The sequence below is a fragment of the Ipomoea nil genome, unplaced genomic scaffold (genome assembly GCF_001879475.1).
Source record: "Ipomoea nil cultivar Tokyo-kokei standard unplaced genomic scaffold, Asagao_1.1 scaffold0222, whole genome shotgun sequence".
In the NCBI taxonomy this organism is placed as follows: Eukaryota; Viridiplantae; Streptophyta; class Magnoliopsida; order Solanales; family Convolvulaceae; genus Ipomoea; species Ipomoea nil.
The window spans coordinates 1,034,313-1,050,879 of NW_017616650.1; the positions used below are offsets into that span (position 1 = coordinate 1,034,313).

A 16,567-nucleotide genomic window follows, 5' to 3' on the forward strand; every position below is an offset into this window, starting at 1 on the left:
AAGTTACATTATCTCAAAAAAAAAGTATACATAAGCCGCACCCTAGCTCCAGGTGACTGCTAATCTGCTACTAGAACTGAACTCGAAGAGGAGAGAAAGGGCAGCAGCCATGGATTTTGCTCTGAAAACTCAATATTCCTTCTTAGTGGCAACTTCTCCGATTTCTCACAACTCCAAGTCTTCGCCAAAACTTCGGGGTTTTATCGTCAAGTGCTCCTCTCCTCTTCCTTCTGTCGCGTCTCCTTCCGGTAACTTACCTCCGTCGGAAACACCTCTCTTTATCTTTATATGTGTGTGAGTCGAGGGACCGCCGCCTGTGAATCACTAACACTTGTGCTCTCAAAGTATAAATTTTAAATATTTTGAATTTCTGCATCGTTCCCATGTGGGAATGCTGGGTGAGGAGACTAGGAGAGTGTTACTCCTCTCATGTTTAGAGCTTGAGGTTAACTCTTCAAAAACTCTTACATACATTTAGCAGTTTAAAGTTTTGCCAGTGTTTTATTTGATTCTAAACTGATTCCATCCCTAAAGAGAAATGAAGTTTCCAATTTGAACCTTGATGCATAATTTCGTTTTTTTTTTTTCTCTCCCCCGCTAACGGTGAAGTCAGTCTCTGTTACTTTATCAAACTTTTAACTGTATTGCTGCACAAGTCATAATTTTCTTCAACTCAGGATTGGTAGAGAGACCATGGAAGGTAGCAGATGCTAGGCTTGTGCTCGAGGATGGTTCAATTTGGAAGGCAAAATCCTTTGGTGCTTCTGGGACCCAAGTTGGAGAAGTGGTTTTCAATACATCATTGACGGGGTGAGATATCTATTTGTTCTTTCCAGTGACTATTGCATTTATATATACTAATGATAAGCCTAATTTTACTAACCTTAATTCCTATACAGTTGATGAGCTGATACATATTATTTGCCTGTTTCATTTCATTGAAATAAATAATAAGCACAAGATCTGCATTGAGTCCTTGAGCCAAACTATATTAACATTCCAAATAGTTTAGGGAAGGAAAAGGCCTGGGAAAGGAGAGGTGAAAAATTAGGCTGGCACGACATTGAAATGCATTGGGAAGGTTATCATGCCAAATGAGAGATTAGTGGTTTCATCATATTTCTCCTGTAAAACTTCCAAGATTAAGTGAAAATGCTTTTCTTGTGCAATTGTATTAAAGAGCTTATGATAGCCACAGAAAAAAAGCAAGCTTTGCGAAGTTTAATAAGATTTAGGAGTAAAACTTGCCAGCTGTGAAAAATATATACTCCATATCTAGTTATTGAGGGAAGCTTATAAATCCATTATTGTTTTCTTGATTGAATGCTTTGATTTATTTTGTTCCTTCTTTGTTGTATTGGGAAGCAGGGAAGAGTCTTGATACTTCATTGCATCTTATGCAACTGATATGACCCCTTTTCTTTATGTCCTGACATTGCAGATACCAGGAGATCATTACTGATCCTAGTTATGCTGGTCAATTTGTGTTGATGACAAACCCTCACATTGGGAACACTGGTGTCAATTTTGGTCTGTACTCTGTTCACCTTGTGTTACGTGTTTCAAACATTGCATGTTTCTAAATCAGAATACCTCCTTTGACAGATGACGAAGAATCTAGACAGTGCTTTTTGGCAGGATTAGTAATTAAAAGTTTGAGTTTAAGGTGTGCTACCTTTCCCTCTATGACTCTATGGACTTAACATGCTTGTTTTTGTCCTGCACTTTTCATCCCATTGCTGAAAGTAATTAACTAATGATGTTTTCCAGTACCTCGAATTGGAGATGCACAGAGACATTAGGTGACTATTTGGCTGCAAGGAACATAATGGGGATATGTAAGTCAGAATCTTCATATTACACTTTGCAGACAACTTTATATTTGGCTGGCTAGAATTCATGTTGAAAGGTTATTTTTTTTCTATCATACAACAGATGATGTTGACACTCGTGCAATTACTCGGAGATTGAGGGAAGATGGAAGCCTTATTGGCGTGCTGAGCACAGAGCAGCAGAAAACAGATGAGGAACTTCTAGAACTTTCTCGCACTTGGGACATTGTTGGTATGCATCTTGCTTTAGATGCATCTATTGGATGGCATCTTTTGAATCATAAAGGGCTTTTTTTTTTTTTTTGGTTATTATTATTGTTGTTTGCTTGCAATTTTACAGGTGTGGATTTAATTAGTGGTGTTTCCTGCAAGGCTCCTTATGAATGGATTGATAGCACAAAATCAGCGTGGGAGTTTAATTCTAATGGAAGAAGCCAAGAGAGTTTCAATGTGAGTATTAGTATGCTTTTTATACATATGCAGAAGCATTCAACACCACACTCATTTTGTATTGATTTGGCTGATGAAGGTTGTTGCATATGATTTTGGAATCAAACATAATATACTAAGGAGATTGGCATCCTATGGCTGTAAAATTATTGTTGTTCCGTCAACATGGCCAGCATCTGAAACTTTGAATATGAATCCGGATGGGGTTCTTTTCAGCAATGGTCCAGGAGACCCTTCTGCAGTTCCTTATGCCGTTGAAACAGTAAAGGAAATAATCGGAAAGGTTCCTGTGTTTGGCATTTGCATGGGGCATCAGCTACTTGGTCAAGCTTTGGGGGGTAAAACCTTTAAAATGAAGTTTGGGCACCATGGCGGGAACCATCCTGTTCGCAACCTTCGCAATGGCAGTGTTGAGATTAGTGCCCAGGTACGTATGTCTTTCAATCGCTCCCTCCTAAAACAAACAGTCTATAAAGTTCTTGGTAGGCGTTTGTTCCTTATCATCTTATTAACGCACGCTCATTATAAGTATGCAGAATCACAACTATGCTGTTGATCCCGAGTCACTCCCTGAAGGTGTAGAGGTAACTCATGTGAACTTGAACGATGGAAGCTGTGCTGGTCTTGCCTTTCCTGGACAAAAGCTAATGTCACTCCAATACCATCCCGAAGCATCTCCCGGGCCTCATGACTCGGATCTTGGTAATTAATTTATCTCTTTCTCCTCCTCTACTTGCTGCTGCATAAGTTTAGTTTGATAAGCAGTTATAAGATGTTTGCAGCACATTCAAACATCATCATCCACTTCTTCATCCTCGACTCTTATGAAGCTATTTTGGGTGCAGTTTTTGCAGAATTTATACAACTCATGAAGCGTAACAGAGGATGAAGGGTGTGCAGCAGTTTGTGCACAAGAAACATATTTATATTAAACCTGCCATTTGCAGCAACCTTGAAACTTTCAAGACCTGCCCAGATAGGAAAATGACTATAGTGTAACATTAGTTGGGAATTCTCAATAATCCATTGGTCAACTTTTTTTTTAATTACGCTGAGACTCTAGTTTTTTTTTTTTTTCTTTTTTTAAATGCAAATAACCAACCAAATGCATTAAGAGATTAAAAAGTGTGAAATACACAGGATTGGGAAGCAATTGCTTGTGTTAACACATGAACTACCTAATTTGATGACCTCTCGACATAGTAAACCAACACATTTTTGATATCCCTAACAATCAATTTCAATTAAGATATTACAATTAGCACAATCTTTTAACCAAGTTAGAGTTTCCTTAACCGCCATTACTTCAACAATATAAGGGTCTTGACCTTCCACAAATCTACCATTATGATCCCAAACAACCGCTCCATTACAACCAAGCTGGGCACCCAAAAACTAACAGGATGGGAAGTACCTCCAGACTAATTAATGCTGAGATTGTAGGTTTTTTTGTCAAATAAAAATTTAATGTAATTCTGTCTCAAGTACTAATAAGCCAAGAGAAATAAAATTCTTAAACAAGCAATAATTGCATTCCACTTAATTTCTTCCTGCTAGGATTACAATAATACTGCAAATGACTTGTTCCTAAGATTACAATAATACATAGTGCAAGCCAAAAAAGCACATTAATAAGAAGAGATTAAGCCCTCTCGCCTCTGATTCTCCTAGCGAGCTGCATGTCTTTGGGCATAATGGTGACCCTCTTGGCGTGAATGGCGCAGAGATTGGTATCTTCAAACAGTCCAACGAGGTAGGCCTCGGCGGCCTCCTGCAACGCGGAAACAGCACTGCTCTGGAAGCGAAGATCAGTCTTGAAGTCCTGAGCAATTTCCCTCACCAGCCTCTGGAACGGCAGCTTTCGGATCAACAGCTCAGTGCTCTTCTGGTACTTTCGGATCTCCCTCAGTGCAACAGTTCCAGGACGGAACCGGTGGGGCTTCTTCACACCACCGGTCGCAGGGGCAGATTTCCGAGCTGCCTTAGTTGCCAGTTGCTTCCGAGGAGCCTTGCCTCCGGTTGATTTCCGAGCGGTTTGCTTCGTTCTCGCCATTTCGCCGACGGCTAGGGCTTGTTTGATTGCTTTTCAATTATCTCTCTGTAGCACAAGTGGAAATGGAGATAAATGATCTGACGGAGAAAGATTGTGATGAGTGTATTTAATTTATAGGGAGATAGATGCAATGGGTGAAGAAGCGGGAGTTTTCAAGGGAGGGAGAGTTTCGAGTTTCGACGAATTTCAATATTCGGAATTTTGAATTTTTCAGGTTTAGCGGGGGATCTGGGGCGTTCGATTACGGATAAAACAACGGTGGATATTCCTAGTTGGCAGAGCACACGGATAGCAATCCGTGCCAAAGTTTTCATCTCTCCCTCTCATATGCATACACAATTACACACGCACTAATATAAACTTCTTTGGTTTAGGATTATAAATATTTTTTTGAGTTAATTATCGAAATAGTCCTTGATTATAGTAAAATTACTAATTTGATTCTTGACTATTTTTTTGACCAATTAAGTCCCTCATCTTTAAAAATCTTAACCAATTTGGTATTTATTTGTTTGACCGTTAGTCAATCGTTAACTTGGGACCAAATTGGTAATTCGCTATAGTCAAGGAACCATTTTGATAATTAACTTTAAGGGTGGACAATTCCGTTCAATTTTCTCGAACTAAACCGTACCAAACTAGTTAGATTCGCTAATATACCAAACAACTGAATGGTAATAGATTCTTGTATACCGAACGGTTCGGTAAAAATTCGAACCGAACTGAGTTGTTCAGTAAAAATCGAACTGAACTGAATACCATTTGAACTTTGGATTGCTATTTTGTTATATATTAGACTTTGGATTTGGATTATGTAAACACCATATCACATAATATATAACTTTTGATAACAAACCATAAAGAAATCAAATAAAACATTTAAAAGAGATACCTGTGAGAATATGAGTTGAACTACAAAGCAAGCAGCAAGGGACTTGGATTTACTTTTTATTTATTTATTTATTTATTTATTTATTATTATTATTATTATTATTATTATTATTATAAAAAATCAAACGGTATTCGGTTCGGTTCAATTTTTTACCGAACAATTCAGATCGATTTTTTTATCGAACCGTTCAGTATACAAGAATCCAATATCGTTCGGTTGTTCGGTATATTACCGAACCAAACTAGTTCGGTTCAGTTCGAGAAAACTGAACCGAATTGGCCACCTCTAAAGTTAATTACCAAAATGGTCCCTTGACTATAACGGTTGACAAACGGTCAAACAACACAGATGACCAAATTGGTTAAAATTTTAAAGTTGAGGGACTTAATTAGTCAAAAACAATAATCAAGGACCAAATTGGTAATTTTGCTATAGTCAAGGGACCATTTCGGTAATTAATTCTATTTTTTTTAATGCTACTGACTCTATTACAATGTACCTCCACTGAGTCTCCAACCCACAATCTTCCATATGGAAGTCCAACCCGAATGTCATTAGACCACAAGGTTTTGGCATAAATATGTATATTTGGTTTAGGATTATATAAATATAAATAAATAAATAAATAAATAAATATATATATATATATATATATATATATATATATATATATATATATATATATATATATATACTCCGTATAACGCAGTAATGGTGTTCCGTGCAATCGTGATGATATATCAAACCTTGGGATGAAATCAGATCAAACAAATGGAAATTAATGAAGAGAAAAATAAAACGGTGATCTTTATGTAATTTTGTTTATCATGTATGTTTCGGTGGTGCATTTATAAGTGCTTAGTGGTGCATTATGTGATGTTTTGTGTTGTACCACCAAGTGACTGCAAATAAATTAAAAGGGAAAATATGCAGTGATATTTAAATAATTTTATACACAATGTATATTTCGGTGGTGCACTTAATGCTAATGTGTGGTGTATTTATGAGTGCTATGTGGTGCATTTCATGAGTGTTTTGTGGTGCACCACCAAAAAGGGAAAAACATCGTGGGTTCGATAAACTCGTTGAGTACTACTGTGACAACCCAAAATTTATTTTATAAATTCGATTTTAAGAAAATCCAAAATAGCCAATTTTCACTCCATACAATTTTTTACAAATGAAGCGGTGTTGAATAAATTATTTTGAGCCATTTTAAATTTAATTCGACACCAATAATGGATTTAATTCCAATATCCTAAAATTTCGGGTACATCGCATGCCAAGTTTTGAACTGAAAATTCAATCTGAGTGAAACCGGGATAAATCAGAGAAGCTTAAATCAAATGTCTATCTAGAAATCATTTTGAGAAACTCAATTTCAAACCCAATCTACTTTTAAAATCCTAATTTTGGACCATGGACCATGAAGCATGGTGAACCACATCACTCCAAGAGCTTGTTTGATGCAACTTTCTAGCCAACCCTTTACATTTTTGCCATCCTCCAATCATGAGAGATCTTCCTAGGGTTTTGTGCTCCTATATATTGAGCATTAATCAGACTTAGCATCTTGTTTCCACCCTTGAGCTCCCCCTGCCAGACCACCAAGAACACACAGTAAGTTCACCATTCTTCTACATTCAATCCTAGCCTTCCATTTCATCTTTGCTTCCATCCTCCTCTGAGTTATAGGTTAAGATTGGTTGTATGGTTTGTTTGAGATGTTTAGGAGGTGAAGGAGGTTGTAGCTAGCTAAGGAAGGAGGTGGAAACCAAGCTAGAAGAAGAGAAAGCTACAAAGGTATAACCCATGGACTCCCAAAGCTATTTCTAGACTCTGTGAAGTCTATGTTTTGAGTAGAAATGAGTAGAAATGTCAGACATTTGAAGTGTTTGAGTTTTTACATGATCTATTGTTGCTTGTAGATGTTTTGGATGAGTTAGAGATGTCTGGTTTAATTTTACAGATGTGAAGAAATCATTTGGTGCACAGACAGTGTGCACCAGTAGTTTGGGCGGCTCCAGCCAACGGCCACCAGGGGGACTGTTGGCTAGAACCGTGGCCAACCGGGCCTAGGCAATGGCCCTATGAGGGGACCGTTGTCTAGAGCCAGCTTTGAGGCGGCTTGAGCGGCGGGTCTAGCCTAGCCCCGCCTAAGCTCCGTTGGTTGTTCTCTGTGCAGTGGCCGAGCCCTTGTGGCTCAGCTACGTGTTGTTTCGGACGGGGTGTCGAGGGCTCTTGTGGCTCAGTACCTCGGGTCCGTCTTGATGCATGTTTTGACTTTAATTTCGTTGAGTTTAGAGAAGAATTGAGCATTTTATGCTAAGAATTGTAAGCATAATTGTTGCAGAGTTTGGTTTGAGTAATTCACAGTGAATGTGTTTAAGTTTATGAGACTTGAGTATTTTATTTGCTAAGCATGTCATTGTTTGATTGTTAAATAGAGAAGCATGAGCTTAATTAGTTGAGTTTAGCCACCAAAGTATGCCTAAATTGTATACTGTGAGTTGATGAAGTTTACTGCCAAGTTTGTTAATTTTCAAGCATATCTATGTTGAGAGTATTTTGAGTTTCAAAAGAATGTTAAATACTTGCTAAGTGTTATTGAGAAGAATTGTTGAGTTTCGAGTAGTAAGCATGAAATATGAAATTGTTGAGTTTCATAGTGAATAAAAGCTAGAAGCACTATTTCACGGTATTTGGCATTGTTGAGCATTCCATGTTTTAAAAGTGCATAAGTGGCCTTGTGAGCCTAAGTATTATTTTCTAAAATCTCATTTTCATGTAGAAAGCATTTACCTTGCCATATTGAGATTGAATTAAGAGTATGTGCATATTTGCATAAGAAAATCATTGCATGATTTGAGCTGCATGAGTGATATATCTATTGTGAGGAAAACATTATTTTTGGAGGACCCGTTTGGACTATGTCCTTTCGGAGTAAAAGAGAAAGTAACGGACATTGCAATCCGATATCATGTAACGCGGCGTATTCCCACGTTACGAGGTTGGAAACTGCCGGCCAGGCTTGGAATCCTGGTCAGGGCGTGTGCAAACTGATAGTTCGATACTTGATTCCACAGAGTATGAGTACTGGAACCACGAGATTGGTTCTGTGGACGAGATGAGAGAATGGCCGGCTATATGCCGTACCCAATGGGTAATTCACACTATGGTGAAGCCCAGCCTCGCCCACGAGTAAAGAGAAAGCGAGTCATTGAGACTCTAAGAAAGCGAGTCAACACGACTCTAAGAAAGCGAGTCATTGAGACTCTAAGAAAGGAAGAAGCAAAGCGAGTCATTTTTGGCTCTAAGAAACCTCCACAAAAAAAAAGTATACTATTTATAAAAGAGTGTATATGTATATCTATACTTATACTATAGCATCATCTTATGAGTCATATATCTTGCAACAGATTGCATGAGTAGTAGCACGAGATTGCTTATTTATATCTTGCACTAGATTGCATGAGTAGTAGCACGAGATTGCTTATTTATATCTTGCACTATATTGCATGAGTAGTAGCACAAGATTGCTTATTTATATCTTGCACTAGATTGCATGAGTAGTAACACGAGATTGCTTATTTATATATCTTGCACTAGATTGCATGAGTAGTAACACGAGATTGCTTATTTATATATCTTGCACTAGGTTGCATGAGTATTAACACGAGATTGCTTATTGATATATCTTGCACGAGATTGCATGAGTATTATCTGATGGTATGAGTTGCATATTTGATTTATTTGAGAAAGCATGAGAATGTTGATTATTTGAGAAGCTTTAGATTGTTCATAAGATGAGAATGTGACGAGTGTTTATGATTAAGTATGCCTATTTAAGTATTAGGTTGCAAGCATCTAGAAGTTACGCCAAAGTATGTTAAGTGTTTAAACTTGCTTAAGCAAAGAATGTGGAACCTTGTTTTCCAAAGTATATACTGTACTTACTTTACAGGGTTGAGTGGTGTTATACTTAGCTTTGTGCTAACGGGTTTGCTTGTTACTTGTTGTTTGTTAACCCCCTTCAGGTGGGCCCAGTTCGTAAAGTTGAGACCACGAGTTAGACTAGTGTAGCTAGATAGCTTGTAGTCTAAACTCTTCCAATTTTTATGGTTGTAGTAGTTGCCCTTTTGATGGTGCTGGACACCTGAGTTTTATTCCCCTAGTATTTCGTGGATGTTATGACTTTAGGGGCCGTTTGGTTCACGGAATGTCAAATTACCTTAGGGAATGTTGGATTGCTGGGAATGTTAGATTACTAGGAATGTTAGATTACTAGGAATGTTAGATTCCTGTGTTTGGTAAAAAAATGAGTTATATAATATAAACATGTTTGGTTGAAGTATTATTATTTATGTTATAATGATTATTTTACTTTAATACCCTCTTAATATATTTTAATGCATTTCAATATTCCAATGCATGTAACCATGCAAAATTTGATATATATATATATATATATATATATATATATATATATATATATATATATATATATATATAATCAATTAATTAATTAATTTTCATTCCTTCATCCGAAAATTTGACTCGTGGCTTCATGCATACAGATTCTTTAATTTCTACAAATTCAAATGTGGCTTCCACAAAATTGATTTTTCATGTTAAGCAAAGTGAACTTAGCTTGCTTGCTTTAACCGAAAGGTTAATTTCGATTTTTTTTTTTTTAACTTTTCGGTAAAAAACAAAGCAATGTGATGGAAAGTGAAGGCCAAAGTTAGTAAAATGCCAAGGGAATCTTTTAATACTTAAGAATTCTAAGGGAATCACATTCCCTTCAAAAGAGGGAAAAAGATGATGTGGAGGGTAAATTTTATTCCATGGGAATGTTGCATAACTCCAACCAAACATAGGAATCTTATATAACCAACCAAATATAACCTTGGTTATCTTAGATAACCTGAACCAAACGCCCCCTTAATGTTTTAGTTTTACCCTTAGCCTGTGCAATCACCGTGGAGGGTGATTGTGGCGGTGACACTCCTTTAAGTTATTAATTAAGTTTATTTCCGTTGCTTAGTTTATCTTTAAAGGTTTAGTTCGTTAAGTAAGTTTAAGAAAAAAGGGGGTGTTACAACTACCGTTAGATAAACGGGTCCATTGAACCCGCTAATGGGTATATTTAACATGTCAACGGGTTTGACACTACCGTTGAGTGATGCAATTCTAAGTGCACTACTGTAACACCCCACTTTTCTAACTCTTAATCATAATTCTAAACCACAGTTATCATGAACTAAGCAACGGAATTAAAAGCTAAAAAGATAACTTAGTGGGAGTGTCACCGCCACAACCACCACTCCGTGGTGATTGCATAGGCTAGGGGGTAGAACTAGAAACAAAATAAATATCTAACATCCATAATAAATACTGAAAAACATAAGGGGGAAAAGGTCACCCCAAAAGTCTACATCATCAAGTCTACAAATCATAAAATTCTAAAAACTAGATAACAAGGTCATCAACAAAACATAAGAGTTTAGACATCTCAAACTACGAGACTAATCTAACTCGATCACTTCTCACTACTGGGCCCACCTGAAAGGGGTTTTGCAATCAACACATAGACAAATAGGAAAACACCCGTTAGCACGAAGCTAAGTATAACCACACTCAACCCTGTAAAGTACTATACAGTATACTTTGAAAACCTTTTATTTCATTCTTATATAACAAACTCATCTCATAGACAGCGTTAGTCATATCACATACTTTCTATATGCTTGCAACCTATAATATCAACAGGCATACTTCGATATATAAGACTTAACAACTTAGATACTTCGATCATGTAAACTTCACAACAACTTAACAAGCAACTCATGCTTACAAGTAGTATCATGTTAATAAACCAAACAACAGGTATTCTCATGCTCTCAAATCTCATCACATAAACTGGATATACAAGGCTTCAAATGTAACCAATCAATCATGCTCGATAAACATTCTTAAATCAACATTCTCATTATACAATCTCATGCAATATTCTACTCAAATGTAAACTTGTGCAATACTATAGTTATATGCAATCTCGTGCAACACTATAAACATACTCATGTGCAATCTCATGCAAAACTATACTCATGCTCATATGCAATCTCGTGCAATGCTATACTCATACTCATATGCAATCTCGTGCAAAGCTATACTCATACTTATATGCAATCTCGTGCAATACTATAGATATACTCATACACTCATTGTAAAAATAAAGTACTTTCTGTGGATGTCTCTTTGAGTCATAAATGACTTGCTTTCTTTCTCTTTGGAGTCGCAATGACTCATACTTTCTCTTTGGAGTCGCAATGACTCATACTTTCTCTTTGAATGAACGAGGTAGGAACTCCATCATAGTGCGAATGAACCTATCTGGGCACGACTTCTAGCCAACCTAATACTCCACTCGTCCACCGAACCACTCTCTTGGTTCTATACTCATGCTCTGTGGAATCAGGTATCGAACTTTTAGTGTGCAAACCCCCTGACCAGAATTCTAAGCCTGTCGGGCAGTTTCCAACCTCGTAACGTGGGAATACGCCGCGTTACATATACTGGGACCGCAATGTCCATGAAATCATCCGAGAGGACATAGTCCAAACGGGATCCTCCAAAAACTCACCGATATAGATAATACATAAATATATCTCTCATGCATCAATATCATGCATGCAACAACTCTACTACTTCTCAATGCATCAAGGAATGATATGTCACATGCTTATAGCTTTTTGAAAATAATACTTGGGCTCACGTTGGCCCCTTATGCATTTTTGAAATATGACATATGTGAGATGCAAAATACACTATAACATGCTTCTAAACCATGTATATAAACCATCAAATACTCGAAGATATAATATCATGCTCGATTTGCAACATAGCAAATTCTATACATTTCTATTAACAAATATGCTTCAATTCTCCTTGATTAAAGATCATATATTAGTCATGCTTGCATAATAAATCATATTCTCAAATGATCATGCTTCTCTACTCAATAAAAATAACATCAGATTACAAAGCTAAGCATTTCTCATACACAAAGAACTAAGCAAATATGCACCGTGTAGTAATTTCCTCAACAAATTCATCATAACATGCTCATTTTTTTTTATCCAAATTCAACGAAATCAAAGCCAAAACGTGCGTCGAGACGATCCCGATGTACCGAGCCACAAGGGCCCGTGACACCTGACCTGAAATGACACGTAGCTGAGCCACAAGGGCCCGACCACTGCACAGATTCCTCCCAGATCGAAACTCAAGGGCCTGGGGCGGGACTCCTCATGAGCCGCCCCATGTTCCCCGTCACAATAACGGGCCTAGGCGGCAACCCTCTTCTAGGGCCGTGCCCTAGTCCCGTGTAACTTCGGCTCTAGCCGGCGGCCCTCTTGATGGGCCGCGGCTAGGGCCGCTGGTCTGGTCTGGTGTACACTGTGTGTGCACCAGATGACATTTTCATCTGCAAATTTAATCCAAACAAGTCCAAAACATTCTCAACAACTCAAAGACAAATACTAGATCACTTCCAAGCATAAACACAACAAAATCTCATAATTTTTATTCATTTCTACTCAATAACAAAGGCTTCACAGAGCCAAAACTTAAGAAGGAGTTCATGGGGTTATACCTCTTGTAGCTTCTTCTTCTTGTATGGATCTCTACCTCCTCTCTACTCAAACACCACCTCCTTCACCACTGCAAATTTCTCTCTTGCTTCTATCAGACAAGGATTTGGGGAGAGGCAAGGTTGGAGATAAAAGGATCACAAATGAATAGTGTTATTTATATAGGGTGCAAAATCCTAGGTAGAAAGCAAATGATTGGGTGAGGGCAAAATGGTAAGAATTGGCTAGAAAATGTTCTCAGGCAAAGGCTTTCTTGGAATGAAGTGGTTCACATAGCATCATGAGCCACGGGCTAGAATTGCTATTTTAAATACTTTGGGATTGAAAATGAATTTTCTCAAAAAGTTATCTAAATGAAACCTTGTTTAAAGTCTTTTTGAATTCTCCCGATTTCACTCAGATTGATTTCTCGATTTAAGACTTGGTACGCGAAGTACCCAAAAATTTAGGAATTTCGGATAAAATAAGTTTTGGTGTCAAATTAATTTAAATGTGACAAAAATAGTTTATTCAAACACCAATTGATCGCAAAAAATTTTAATGGAGTGAAAATGGCTATTTTCGGAATTTCTTAAAATTGGATTTATAAAATAAAAATTTGGGTTGTTACAACTACAAATCAAGTGCATCACGTATCTCTCAAAGTGCACTGATATTGTAAATATGTTGCAATGTCCCAAATATGTACGACTCAATGGGTCAAACCGTATTCAGGTCTTTTTACAATCTGCTTGTTGGTTTAAGTCTTAGGCTCGGTCACGACATGAGGTTAGAGAGTTCCGGGCTAAGATGTGGTGTGTGAGGATGCCAGAAAGTCTCACATCCTCGCATTAAATGTTGTATTTATAGAGGGAAGGAAACACATGATGGGTTCTCGACATGTTCGATACATGTTGCACATGTAGTCGGCTAGCTAGGGAGCAACGCTACGTTGCCCACGTGTTGCGATATTCCTAAGCAGCACCAAGTGATGTCACCGGTGCAAAGCGGGGAACCTGGGTAGCAATTCTAAAGTAGCCTAGCTCGGGGCGAACTTCCCAACCTAAGAAGGTCGTGGGTCCACCCTGAGGCGGAATGAAGTATAATAATGAAGAGGCGTTTACTCGGGCTTCCCACTCAGGTCGGGTTGGTTAATCTTTAGGTCGGTCAAGGTCGGGATCGATTCCTCTCGGTTGCCTAACCTAATATCGAGCAAGTATACAGTATGTGTAGGTAAGAATATTCCCCATCATGCACCACACACTAACACATATTGCACCACTGGGAATGGTGCAATACTAAATGTATTACATATCAAGTGAACCACATATCGTAAATTTCTTCATGATCGTTCCAAGTTTGAAATACCATTTGTACATATAAGAATCCCATTAAGCCATTTGTTACACGATTTCTTCTTCATATATATAGATATAGGGCTTGTTTGGCAAATAGCGGTTAGCGGATGGTGTTAGCGGTTAGCAAATAGCGATTTATGTTAGCGGATTTGACCAACGGATTGTATTAGTGGTTTATAAAAAGATGTTTGGTAAAATTAGCGGTTAACATGTAAAATGACCTAAAAGGATATACGTATATTTGGCTCCTTTTTTTTTTTTTTTTTTTTTTTTAAATTTATGTTATAATAATAATAATAATAATAATAATAATAATAATAATAATAATAATAATAATAATAATAATAATAATTATTATTATTATTATTATTATTATTATTATTATTAAATTAAAACAATAAATTTTTAATTAAAAAAAGAAGAATAAGAAATAATAAGATGAGCCGCACGGCTCCCCTTATTCTTCTACTTTTCCCACATCGATGGGAAAGGTGGAAGTTGAGACTTGAGGCTTTTACGGGGTGTTTGGTTGGAAGGAAGGAATTAGGGGGAAATGAATTGTAATTCGTTGGGAAAAGAATAAGATGAGAATAGAGTAGGAATTCAAATTACAGTGTTTGGTATGTAGGAATAAGGCATGTAATTAAAAGGGAATAAGTGATACAATGACTGAAATGTCATAATAATAATAATAATAATAATAATAATAATAATAATAATAATAATAATAATAATAATAATAATAATAATAATAATAATAATAAAATAATAATAATAATAATAATAATAATAATAATAATAATAATAATAATAATAATAATAATAATAATACTTTTTTTTTGAAAGCAAAACCAATGTGGTTATATTAGAGATAAACCGAAATAGAATCCGGAGAGACAGAGTCCCAATACATAACCGTAGAATGATCAAAAGCTGCGGATGCTAAAGTATGAGCTAATAAATTCTGAGATCTAGAAACAAAATTAATCGAGCAGGTAAAGAAAGTAGACATGCAAGCTTTGCAGCTATCAATAGCATATCCAATATATGATCGGGGCGGAGCCCCTGATGAGGATAAATAGCACTTCAACGTATGACAGTCGGTGTAGAGTTGGATGGCTTGTTCACCACGCTCTCGTAGCCATGATAACACTTCTTTGCACGCAAAAGCTTCGGCCATAAGTGGGGGAAAACAATTTGGCAAGGGGGCGATGTATGCCGCGATGTAACTTCCATCCTCGTCGAGTAAAACTGCACCCACCGTGGCAGATTTTCTGGAGCGGTGAAAACCGGCATCCACATAACATTTCCTTGGTCATGCAGCAGCCGGGTCCACTGTGGCAGTCGCCGAGGTAGCAGCGTCTACCGGCAGAATAGGTCGCGGCAGTCCATGATTGCATGTTGTTGACCGCCATAATTATTAGCTTTCCGGGCAGCGGTAGACAGGCATCCCAAACCGCTCCATTCCATTCTCTCCAGATGTAATATAGAATTGCAGCTGCATATATAATTCCATTAGTGTCTAGAACATCCAAACATGCACTAAACCACTCATGGAAAACATTTGTCACAACATTAGGGATTGGGAGGTTAGATCGAGCCCATATGGAGTTTGCATAACCACACAATACTAATGAGTGCATAGTGTCCTCTTGCATGATTCCACACATGGCACAAGTTGGATCAACATCCACCCTCTTTATAAGCAAGTTGGTGGTAGTGGGAAGGATATCACTTATAGCTTTCCATAAAAAAAGTCTTCCATTTTGGGGGATTTTTAACTTCCATAGGATAAGCCATTTATCAAATCCCACATTATCACTGCCACTATAATTCCCAATAATTTTCCAGTAGCCATTCTTAACAGAGTAGCATCCTTTAGGTCCCCATGCCAATACCATATATCATCATATCCTGGAGAAATTGGTATCTTTAAAATTCTAGGCACATCACTTGGCTGGAAGATATCAGCTACAATATGAGGGTCCCAAGTCCCAAGTCCCAGTATCCTGGTCTATCAATCCTGCCACCTTAGCACCAGCCAATTGGGGTGGCATCTCCGTATGAACCATAGGATCTAAGTCATCATGCAGCCACGGGTGTTCCCATATCAAGGTAGAAATTCCATTCCCAATACACCGCCTCACCCCACCGCATACCATACTTAAATGTGTAGAAAGGTAACATGACAAAAGAATAAGGAAAACAAAAAGGAAAGAAAAAAGAACAGGGAAGAAACAAGGACATGCCGAAAGAATAAGGAAGGGAAAAGAAAAAAGAAAGGAAAGAAGGATGAATGGGGAAGAAACAAGGAACAAAGAAGGAAGGATAACTAATAAGACAAAATA

General features: G+C 37.4%; 2 protein-coding genes across 2 annotated transcripts; one reads left to right on the plus strand and one right to left on the minus strand.

Annotated features, from left to right (window-relative positions):
- Window positions 1–50: 50 nt before the first annotated feature.
- Window positions 51–3,328, plus strand: LOC109193409 (carbamoyl-phosphate synthase small chain, chloroplastic-like). Its single transcript, XM_019344269.1, has 10 exons — window positions 51–248; window positions 678–810; window positions 1,442–1,530; window positions 1,606–1,666; window positions 1,771–1,838; window positions 1,936–2,064; window positions 2,173–2,282; window positions 2,362–2,709; window positions 2,819–2,984; window positions 3,128–3,328. The coding sequence occupies exons 1-10, from the start codon at window positions 110–112 to the stop codon at window positions 3,169–3,171; spliced, it is 1,287 nt and encodes a 428-aa protein (XP_019199814.1). The 5' UTR covers window positions 51–109; the 3' UTR covers window positions 3,172–3,328.
- A 459-nt stretch (window positions 3,329–3,787) lies between these two features.
- Window positions 3,788–4,421, minus strand: LOC109193440 (histone H3.2-like). The gene has a single exon (XM_019344304.1). It carries the CDS (start codon window positions 4,333–4,335, stop codon window positions 3,925–3,927), a length of 411 nt encoding a protein of 136 aa, XP_019199849.1. The 5' UTR covers window positions 4,336–4,421; the 3' UTR covers window positions 3,788–3,924.
- Window positions 4,422–16,567: the final 12,146 nt, after the last annotated feature.